General features: G+C 31.1%; 2 protein-coding genes across 3 annotated transcripts; both read left to right on the top strand.

Moving 5' to 3' along the window:
- Positions 1 to 1,113: 1,113 nt before the first annotated feature.
- On the top strand, positions 1,114 to 4,325 carry LOC102578825 (uncharacterized). Of its 2 annotated transcripts, none has more exons than XM_006340260.2 (2): positions 1,114 to 2,316; positions 3,647 to 4,325. In XM_006340260.2, exon 1 carries the CDS (start codon positions 1,228 to 1,230, stop codon positions 2,296 to 2,298), a length of 1,071 nt encoding a protein of 356 aa, XP_006340322.1. In that variant the 5' UTR covers positions 1,114 to 1,227; the 3' UTR covers positions 2,299 to 2,316; positions 3,647 to 4,325. The 2 variants fall into 2 exon arrangements, with proteins under 2 accessions (XP_006340322.1, XP_006340321.1); XM_006340259.2 differs by having other exon boundaries at positions 3,644 to 4,290.
- A 3,972-nt stretch (positions 4,326 to 8,297) lies between these two features.
- On the top strand, positions 8,298 to 11,152 carry LOC102579363 (RING-H2 finger protein ATL48-like). Its single transcript, XM_006340261.2, has 2 exons — positions 8,298 to 8,500; positions 10,659 to 11,152. The coding sequence occupies exons 1-2, from the start codon at positions 8,425 to 8,427 to the stop codon at positions 10,829 to 10,831; spliced, it is 249 nt and encodes an 82-aa protein (XP_006340323.1). The 5' UTR covers positions 8,298 to 8,424; the 3' UTR covers positions 10,832 to 11,152.
- The last annotated feature ends 422 nt before the right edge of the window (positions 11,153 to 11,574 follow it).

Here is an 11,574-nt window from a genome sequence, read left to right on the forward strand (position 1 = left end):
ATTTCGTAGAAAGGTCCCTCGTTTTGTCTCTTTCCACTCATTTACACCCCCACCCCCTTTTTATCACTTAACGCGGTTAGATCTTTGTTATCCTTGGTTAGCAAGTTCGTTTGATAGTTCGATAGAATTATACATGTATTAATAATATAAAATTAATTACAAGATAATTTATGTAAATTTTACTTAAATGGATTACTATGTTATAAATTGAATATTATTATAATGTCCACATTACTCTGATTTCAAAATGATTTTATTTTCATAATTTAAATTCCAAAATCTCTTACTAAGTGCTTCATGAAAAACTAAAGTCTTTTCATACTTTGGAAAACAATCTTCTATTTCTATTCAAAAAAAAAATTGGTTCTAAAAGCTTAAATTAATATCTCAACCTTCAAAAATAAACACTTTTCAGAAAATAAACACTTCGGACTTCGTAGAAATATAGCTAATGCTATCATCTATGTTGCTTGAACTTTTCAAAAATAGTATATGATACATGTTAAATTTTTCCAAAATAATATAGATATATTTGAAAATTTTGATACGTAATAAATTGATAATATTATTTGAAAAGTCTTAGAAATGCTATAAGCATATGAGAGATTCGAAATCAAATCTCATTGTGTCCTTTTACAATCGATTAAGTAGATAAAACATGTAGTATAATATCTCTAAAGGAATACTATGAGATCTCCCTACTTAATTATCGAGCCTTTTAAGTTTGACAATGTATAATTTAAATTTCTTAACGATAATTCATTAGAGGATAAATCTGATACCAACAATTACAATAAATTCAGCTTTAACAACGTATGTTTAATTTTTTACCGCCAAAAAATTTGTAATTGTACTTTGAAATATGTCGCTCGAACTGATCTCACCAGACGTCTCGTCTCTTATGTCTACAATGCACTTTGTTTAAAGCGATTCACATCTCTTATGTAACGTAGTCGTCGTTATTACACATGAACAAATTTATTCAGTGTCTACCCAAAGAATAACAACGATAAGTTTTCGAAGTTATTTTTTTAAAATAAAAATAAAAATAATATTATGGTGGTTAAACCCCACCCACCTTACACCAAACCACCTCTCTATTTTAGCCACTTTCACCATTTCTTCTCTTTACCAAATCTCTCTCTTTCTCTTTCTTCACTCCTTTCACTTCCACTCTCTCTTCAATCTTCTCCATTAATGGTGATTTTGCTGTAAACACAAGAAAATATGTTCAGATTATCTGTAGTTATCCCTTTTCTTACTCTCCTCATTTCTGTTCTTATTCTCTGCTTATTAGGACCAAAAATCCTCTTACCTCGCCAAATCTCCATTTCTGTACCTGATGAACTCGACGATCTTTCCCTTTTTCACAAAGCAATTGCTGCTGAAACCACTTTTCCAAAACACCCATCACACAAAAAACTCCGTCTTGGATCCGCTACTGTTCGTCCACCCAAAATCGCATTTATGTTCTTAACAAATTCAGATTTACAATTTTCCCCAATTTGGGAAAAGTTTTTCAATGGTACTAAACCTGTAGATCCACATCTATACAATATCTACATACACGCTGACCCATCTATCAAGATTTCACCATTAATGGGTGTTTTTAAAGATCGATTTATTCCGGCGAAGAGAACTCAACGTTCGTCGCCGACACTCATCTCTGCTGCCCGGAGATTACTTGCTCATGCTTTACTTGACGACCCATCGAACTCGTATTTCGCTCTTATCTCACAACATTGTATACCTTTACACTCGTTTAATTACTTTTACAATTTTTTACTTGATACCCAGAAATTGTCGAGGAAAATGGAGTTTCCTAGTTATATTGAGATTCTTGATGAATCTGATTCGTTATTAGATAGGTATAATGCGAGAGGGGAGAATTTAATGGAACCTGAGGTGAAATTTGAGGAATTTAAAGTTGGGTCACAGTTTTTTGTGCTAACAAGAAAGCATTCTTTAATGGTGATTAAAGATAGGAAGTTATGGAGGAAATTTAGGAAAACATGTATAAATGTTGAGTCTTGTTATCCAGAAGAGCATTATTTTCCTACTTTGTTATCAATGGAGGATCCTAATGGGTGTACTAAGTATACATTGACAAATGTGAATTGGACTGATACAGTTGATGGTCATCCACATACTTATCATCCTTCTGAAGTTTCTTCTCAGCTGATTTATGATCTCAGAGAGTCAAATTCTACATATTCTTACATGTTTGCAAGGAAATTCTCACCTGATTGCTTGAACCCTTTGATGGAAATGGAAGATTCAGTCATTTTCAAGGACTAGTTCTTGCTTGAGGCAATGGTAAGTGATGATGCATACTTTCTTTTTTTCTCATTGAGTTATGTTGAATTGATTTGGCTGAGTTTACTTTGTAGAATTAGGGAGTTTAGTCAGTACTTGTGTAGGTGGGAGGCTGTGAGTATGTTGTGAGATTAACTGTGATTAAGATGATCCGAACACCATGATTATCGTAAAAAGTACTCCCTTTGATTCGATTGTTTGTGTACTCTCCTTTTTAGTCCGTTTCATAAAGTACTTGTCTATCCTTTTTTGACACTTCTTTAGTTCTAACGCTCCACCCGACATGTTTAAGAACACATGATTAAAGGGCATTTCGGTACTTTCAACTTAATTTTAGTTTAGGACCACAAGATTTGAAAGTTTTTTGGAGTGAAGGGAATTAGGGCTTTTTGAAATGGATGGTTGTGATATAATATTCTAGAAGTGATGTTGGAATTGATAGGTTAAAATGCTTTTATAGAACTTGACTATTTTGGTTCTAACACTCCACGTGACATGTTTAAGAACACATGATTAAAGGGCATTTCGGTACTTTCAACGTATTTTTAGTTTAAGACCACAAGATTTGGAAGTCTTTCTGGAGTATAGGGAATTAGAGGTTTTTGAAATGGATGGTTGTGATATAATATTCTAGAAGTGATGTTGGAATTGATAGGTTAACAATGCTTTTAATAGAACTTGACTATTTTGTTGGTGAATAGGTCTCTTCAATATGGCATATTTTTCTTTTGAGGCATTATTTCAATCTTAACTAGGTGGGATTTTCATTTGACAAAGTCTTAAACTTTTGCATATTCATGTGAAAATTGGAATTTTTTCTTCTTCAAGATACTTGTTGTGTTAGTAGTTTTGCCACTTACAAGTAGTAGTTGTGAAGGTTTTACAGATTCTTTGTATGATATTTTTTAAAAGAGTATGTAGCTATCCCTTGTGACACATCTAGCAAGAAATTTACAACTTTCACATGTGACACATTTTCTTTTTTCATTTGCACACTTTTGATTAGTCAAACTCTTGAATATACTATAGTATGAAATCTTGAAAATGTTGTACTTTGTCTTGGTATGTCACCACCTTATCTCTTATGCCACTTTGTCTTGAACTACAACCAAATGAAAGGACAAGAGAGAGAACAATAATTGATCAATTGAGTACTCTAATATTTTAATGTTGATTTGAAGTTTGGACAAGTGTCTTAATCATCATTTAGAAAATTAGGAGGTTGGTTTGGTATATATGAAGCCTAATACACCCCTATGTGTCAAATGAAGCAATGAGATAGTGATATAAAACTGACCAATGTTTTGTTTTATCTTATATTTTATAGCAGGTGATGATGAAAGAGTGAAGACAAATCAAAGGCAAAAACTTTGATGATGTTGTGAGGACAAAAAAGATTGGTTGTTGTGTAGGAGTAACACTTGTGGGAATAAGGTTTTTTGAAGGGTTTGTTAAAAACAACAATGCCCTCAAACCAAGTAAATCCCAAAAGGGAAGTATCCAAAGTCAAAGCTTGGATGAGCTTTCAAAGAAAGCAATGGAAAAGCTAGTTTAGTAGTAGTAGCTGAGGTGGTAATTTGATGATGTAACATGTATTAGTGGTAGCTTCTAGTGTTCATTTGGTGTTTTTGTGTGTTGTTCTCTATGTTGCTCAGATTCTTCAAAAATATCGTCGTCTGATGTGTATTTGATCCTCTAAAAGCTATGCTTTTTTGGAAGATCTGATACGAATGCGGCAACAATTTTGGAGGGTCAAAGCAATATGGGTTTTTCTTGTACATATATGGCAAGTATATATGTGTTTTAGGTGAATTATTATGAGAGAGATTAGCCTTGAACAAAATCAAGAAAAGTGCTAAACTCATTGCTTTTCTTCCACTACTTGTGGAAATGGATCATTGTATCAAAACATTTACTATCCAATGTAGTAAATGATTTTTAGAGAAATTTTCTTTGTGCCCTCTTGTTTGTTTACTCAAGTTCATATAATTGGAACAATACTTTTTCTAGGTTGTCTTTATTAGAAATTTCTTTTGTCCTGTTTTAATTTATGTGATAATATTTGAATTGATACGATTTTTAAGAAAGAATGAAAGACTTTAAAACTTATGGTATAAATTTAAATTCTTCATGAATAATGACTTATGTTGTACCAACGTCTACCTTCCTTAAATGACTTTTATCGTACCAAACATACTTTAACCATGCATAATTACAAAACCTATGGAAAGTAGTAAGTACTGGAGAAAAATTAGAGGAAAAGGTATTAATAAGATGCTTTACCTCCCACTTGTTCTAAACTTTGGATCTTTCTATAAAAAAGTGTTATAAAGTGATCACTACAATTTGCTTTTTGGCTTCTGTCCAAGAAAAGAATCATAATCTTATTTCTACATTTTAAAATAATTTAATTACTTTTTAGTAATCTTTTTGCAAATTAAAAGATGATAATGGATAGTCAAGACAATACTTCTAAAAAAGAAAAGAAATATATTATTAAAACTTTTATTGTTGTAGAAGCACCTCAAAAAGTTGCAAATTGTCTTGGGTCCTACATTACCTTAGGATTCTTTATTGACAAAATCAAGGCAATCTATATGTGGTGATAATAATAATAATATGATTTTTTGTTAATTTATTATCTATTAAAGTACATTGTACATTAAATATGAACCAACCATTCTCACACCTCTTTTTTCTCTTTCATTATTAATTATAGATGTTTTGGGGTCAAGTTTTGAGAATGATGTTATCATGATAAAAAGTATTTTAATCTCAGTGTGATTTCAATATAAATTTAAATTAGTCGAATTTAAAACGCATACGTGACAACGAATGAAAAACTAACAAAAAAAGAGATGAAGGAGCAATTCTTACTTTTTTCGGTTCAATAAAGAAAGTGACACTATCTTTTTTTTAAAAAATTAAAAAATTTAAATTCAAATTGTATTTGGTCGAGAGGGTGTTACCCTTATAATGAGACTATCCAATACGAATCGTGATTAATCAAGTTTCAAGTGAATATTGAATATCGTGTAAAAGTATGTCTTTCAATTTTTAATGAAGAGAGATGATAGGTAGATTGAATTGGACTTCAAGTTCATAGACAAATGGATTACAATTTCCCACCACAAACTTCTTTAGTATCCCCACCCCCTGTCGGTGCATATAATTAATATATTATTATAAAAAAAATTGTTACTTTATTTGTTACGTATAATAATAATAAATTCATATTGAGGATAAAATATTAGAAGTTGCTTGAGATAATTGGTCATGTCTTGCGTCGATATATAAATATATTGATTTGTTAGTGCGAAACTTTGATGAGTAAAAATGTTAAAAGAGAACGAGATTGACCTAAAATGACATAGTTATCTAAAGAGATCGACATTTTTTAAAAAAAATTTACTACAATTTCAATTAAAAACAAAATTACGATATAACATAAAAAGATCCATATATACGATGTTGTTGAGTTGTATTTGGTGATGTAACATATCTTAGTGATACCATCAAAAGTTGGTGTGGGTGTTAAGTATCTTTTCATTCTTAATATGAAGTTTCGAGTTTAACTCCTAAAAATGAAATTAACTTTAGTAGCAATCATTTTACCCTTAAAAGAAAGAACTTCCAAGCGCGAATTAAAGATTAATTGAGCTCAACACCGAAATATTATGAATACCTTTGGTTATAGCTCAAAGGTTTGGATTTGAGTCTTGAAAATGGTGTCATCTTTCGTAGTTATTGAAAACACTTTATTCCTAAAGTGAAATTTTTCCAATAAAAATTTAAATTAATCAAGCTACAAAGTAAATATCGAACTTGAAAAAAAATAATCATGCCCTTTTTTATGTAGAAACAAGTTACATCAATATATAGGATTAAAGAAATGATTTAACACATGCAACTATTTTTTAATATTTCATTTCTTTTTCCAGTATGATTTTTTTAGTAACATAAAGTTTCCCTTTTTAAAGAATTTTATACTATGTAAATTTGAATTAATCAAAAGCAATCGAAAAACAAATGTCAATTTTAATAATATACTTTACTTCAATAATGTCCTACTTATTTTTGGACTCTCACCAACTACTGACCAATATGTTGGATTGATATTGACATGTGGACAATCTTACCTATAAAATATAGTATTTTTAAAAAAAAAATAGTAGCAAAAAAGAAAATATAATTATCATGAATATAGCCTAATTATACGGTCCACATTGCATGCACAAACTCTCTTTTTTAATTATCAACAAATAGTTTATTTAATTTGATTAGTGTAGGTCCTTTGCTTTATTCAAGTCGTGAGTTTATAAAAAAAATATATATATATATATATATATTTTATAATAAGATTGTGTATACGATATGTCATTTTTATCTGACTTTATTTCTAGGACTATATTGAACATTTGTTGGTGTTATGGTTGGTGTAGGATCTTTGTCCCCGTCCTCAACAATTACTATTAATTTGTTTATTATTTGATTTAACTAGTTTCCTTTACTTATACATGTTCTAAACAATTGTTAATTTATTAAGTATTTAATTAGGCAAGTTTAAGTTCATATAAACAACAAAATGAGTGAGAATAGCAAGATTGAAGATAATAGATGAATTATAAATGAAATATCAAATTATTATGGTTTTGGTTCAGCTAACATTAACAACTGATTAACCTACTAAATATAATAAGTAATAACTAATCTAGTTTGAAAATATTGTATTTCGAGCTTTTGAAAGATTTTAACAATTTGAATTTGATAAATTTCCCAAAAATAATAATAATTCAGAACTACTTTTTTCTTAAAAAAAAAAAGAATAGAAGAAGAAGCCAATTAGACATTATTGTTTTCAAATATGAGCTGAGTTTTTTTTTTGTCGAAAGTAACTTCTCTACCTTCACGAAGTAAATGTAAGATCTGCATATATATCCTAATTCATAATTATATGATGATGCATCTAATGGTTTTGCTTGATTGCTTGTAGTGGAGTCTAAATGGGCTCTCATGGAGAGCTAAGGGTAAACCAAGTTTGGGCCTTGTGGTTACTTTTCCTAACCAAGAAATCTTTTCATTACTCTCCTTAAACATACAATTTTATTTTTTTAAAAGACGGAATGAGCAGGGAGATCTTATATTTAGTTTTGTTTATAAGTTGTTTTTTATTAATTTATTTATTACATTATATGGTATTGATATAAATCTAATGCTATATATTGAGAATTAGAAAGTCCTGTTAGAATTTGTAATATTCACACTTAAATACATTATTTAAGTGTTTTTTTTCTCTATTTTGAATTGATTTGGTGTAGTTAAGCAAACACGAAAGAAGTCTATAAAATAACTACTCTCTAAATCAACAACAACATATTTAGTGTAATTTCGTAAGTGTAGTCTAAGGAGGGGTGAAGCGTATGCAACCTTACCCAAAAGTAAAAAAAAGAAGTGGAAATTAAAGTTATTTAACTTATAGCCACTCTTAATCCGAAATTTAAATTTAAACAATATAATAGATAAGTTGTGAAGCTTTCCACTATGAAATGAGTAGAATTCAGTGCTCAAATTATTCGAGAAAAGTTTAAATTTATCCTATCTGACTTCTAATATAATTTTAAAATTTTCCTCAAATTAGAACCTCGTTAAGGATCATTAAAACATTTTTACCCCTAATGACGTAGTAAAATTAGACCAAAAATGGAAAATAAAAAGTAATATTCCAAAACACATTCAAATTATTAATATTTCATGTATTTCACATCTGAACTATTAATTGTTTTCTTTTTCAACTTGGTTATCATCATCTCAATATTTGAACACGTCTAATTGAATTGATAATAATAATAGTTCAAATAAAAAAATGAATAGTTGACAATTGACCCAATGAATACGAAAAGAAAACAACGAATAATTAAAAGCAAAACTCGAAAAAAATACAATAGTTAAAATGTGTTTTTAACAATTAACTCTATAAATTGATTCATTTTCGAAAGGAGGGGAAGAGAGCGGCACACGTAGTTACGCTTCAGACCTCAAAATTTCGACTGAAAAAAAACAGTTACACAAAGAGAAGAGAAGAAGAACGAAAACAAAAGCGAGAAAATTATGGGATCGACTGATTCAGAATTGGATTCAATTTTTCAGGATAAAAAGCGTCATCGTAATCGTCTTGTTCCGATCGGTATATTTTTGAAAAACCCTAATTTTTTTAATTTTTTTTTGTTTTTTGCAGTATTGGATCGTCTGAAATAGTTAAATTTTGTATTTCATTGTGATGCTGTCTGTATAAATATCCAATTGTTACTCAATTTGTAAGGTTTTAGTTTTCTGAGATTTTTCCTTGGTGAATTTGATTCATATGTGCGGATTGACCTGTGCTTTAGATTTGTCTTCAAATATATACAAAATTTTCAGATCAAATTGAGCTCAAACGATAATGATTATGTATCAAACTCAAACAAGAGGTTGGAGGTGATTGTATGAATCCTTGTTGTTTATTTAAGCTTATTTCACATTATCATCATACTAGTGAAAAATAATTGGAGCTTGATTTAGTAGTCATGTGCTTGAAGCTACTCTCATGAGGTTTTAGGTTCAAATTCCAACATGATAGAAACACTAGGTGAGTGAGTTCTTCCCATCTGTCAGAGGTGGCTCACCTGGTATCCGTTGCTGGTGGGAGGTGACAAGTATCCTGTGGAAGTAATCGAGGTGTGCGCCAACTGGCAGGGACACCATGGTTATAAAATGATGGGGGCTAAGTTCATTAATATGTAAACTTGCATCTTTGTGTTGGAGCTTGAACTCTTGCATTTTACATGATAGTATTTTCATTTTATGAGAATTCGTTTTGCTCCTTCCACTTTGCTCAATCACACACTACACATATTGTAATTTTGCCTTTGGTTTTGATGGGAAAAGGTAATTCCACATGATGGTGGACTATATTATCTTATCAATTCTGGAAAGCAATCAAATGTCATCATTATGTTCTGATTTCATATATTTAATACGACTAGAATTTAGTAATTTAATCACATCTAGTCACACTCCTTAGAGTTTGAAGCTGCGTAGGATCTATTTTTACTGTCATCGGATAAACTAATCGCACTTCAAAATGAGATTACTCACACTACTGTTTTGAATAATTACCAGGGATTGCCTCTGTACTTGCTGAATATATGCCACTGCCTTTTGGCTAAAATTCTTCTTCTTTCAAATAGAAAATTTGTACCAAATATTATGCTTCCTTTGTATTTCCCAGCTGTTGAAAGGCACACTGTAAATGAAATGAATTTTTGAGTCATGTCCCAAATGATCCTTAGGAGGATATTAAGACATTTTATGTTCCTGAAGTATTAGTACCTAATTTGTCGAAATATAGGAGGTTCTCTGGCTTGTATTCCCTCAGTGACCTTTCTCAATGTTTTCTTTAGGGGTAGTCCCATAATGATAGGGATGAAGTACGAACCTAGCTCTAATACCCATAGGTTATAACATTATCGAAGTTTGAAAGTACCCTTACTATTTTGGTGCTGATTATTACTACTCCTGGGTTAGTTTCTGCCTCGTTTAAGCTACGAGGTAATCCATCTTGCTGCAAAAGAGCACTTCAGACTCTGAGCTACTTTCTGCCTCTCTTAAGCGACACGATAATGTTTCTGTCCACAACACGCTGGCGCCCTTTTTGAAACAATGGGCTATTGAAACTCAGCTTCACATGATGCAGGTGGCTCGGCCGCTACGATGTGGTAAGCCCGCAGTCTCACCTGCAAGAACAGCCCAACGCAATGCAGTAGCGTGGCTCTACCACAATGCATTAAGCTTACAATTGAACCAGCAACTCTTTTTCTAGTTTTCTCTTTCATTTGTTCCCCACCTTGCTAAATTTGCTTTCAATTTTCAAGTTTTACCCTTTAGGCATGTTTTGAACATTATATAGGACTTGTTCAAGGTACAGGATGTTGCAGATTACTCTACGCATGTATGTCAATGATGGTAATTCAGCCTCGTTAATTGGATCAATAGCTGTTATTAACTCAAGCTATATAATATAACTTCATAGGTTTGTTGCTCAGCATGTCTAGTTTCTTCTTTATGGTCTTGTATGGAGTGGTAGTATATGTTTCTGCTTATAAGTCGAGGTCATTTGGTCTTTTGTTATGAATTCTCGAGAAGTGATGCATTTTCTGCTGCCTTTCTTTCCTGTGAGATATCGTTCATGTTAATCTTCCCAATCCCTGTCGATCATCCACTGTTTCAATGTTTTGGCTAAATTGTGGCTGAACACTCTTAACTCATATTCTGATTGTGCAATTTATGACTTTGCGAATTTTCAGGTGCATTTCTCACTGCAGGAGTGCTGACTGCCGGACTCATTAGTTTCAAGCGGGGAAATTCTCAATTAGGTCAGCAACTAATGAGAGCTAGAGTTCTTGTTCAAGGTGGTACAGTCGCACTGATGGTTGGGTCAGCATATTACTATGGAGATAATTTCAAGCGCGCTGGATGACTGACTGCCAAACGACTTCCTCATTCGTCTGTCATGAGTTGATTTCTGCAGGGAAAAATGATTCCATATCTTGCTAGGATGCAGTTCTTTGCATGGCTGTCATTGCCACCCTAACCACTTCTCCATCACATAGGAAAGAAAAAGAGAGGAAAAGTAATAACAGAGTGAAAAATAATGCTAATGTTTATGTGTTTTTTTAATTAATGGGGTGGACGTGACTTTCTTGCTTTGTATCTGATTTATGTGGTTTTAATTTTTATATTAGCTGAAATTGATTAAAATTGTGTGGCTTCTCTGACTCTTGAGGGTCAAATTCAAAAAGAAGAAAAGAACTCTTATTCGAAAAATATATCGAAAAAGGAGATATTGAGTTTGAACTTCATAAATCGTTCAAATTTCAGCAAATTTTCACATTTAGATTTTAGACTATAGTACAGTATGTTGAATTTGTTCTGTATTTTACCTAGGAGTATTTAAATTCGTATGATATTTCACATCTTATTTTTAGTTACATCTTAAATAGTGGCTAAATGTCACTCCATGACTTACTTTTCATTTTTGAGATTCAAATTATATAAAACTTTAATCAATATTTTAAAATAACATTTATCCATCATATTCACATGAGAAAGAAACACAATTTGTAATACTTTTCATTCTCTTATTAAATTTTAATTTTAAAATATTAAATTAATTTAGAAAAGCGTCACTTGAAAATTGACTATTTAAACTATCCTTTATGT

Source organism: Solanum tuberosum, unplaced genomic scaffold (genome assembly GCF_000226075.1).
Source record: "Solanum tuberosum cultivar DM 1-3 516 R44 unplaced genomic scaffold, SolTub_3.0 scf00017, whole genome shotgun sequence".
NCBI lineage: Eukaryota > Viridiplantae > Streptophyta > Magnoliopsida > Solanales > Solanaceae > Solanum > Solanum tuberosum.

Bases quoted from the DNA above. Each gene is read 5' to 3' on its own strand.
- LOC102579363 (XM_006340261.2), top strand. From the start codon at position 8,425: ATGGGATCGACTGATTCAGAATTGGATTCAATTTTTCAGGATAAAAAG. The intron at 8,501-10,658 runs GTATATTTTTGA...GCGAATTTTCAG, and splicing joins TAATCGTCTTGTTCCGATCG to GTGCATTTCTCACTGCAGGA.
- LOC102578825 (XM_006340260.2), top strand. From the start codon at position 1,228: ATGTTCAGATTATCTGTAGTTATCCCTTTTCTTACTCTCCTCATTTCT.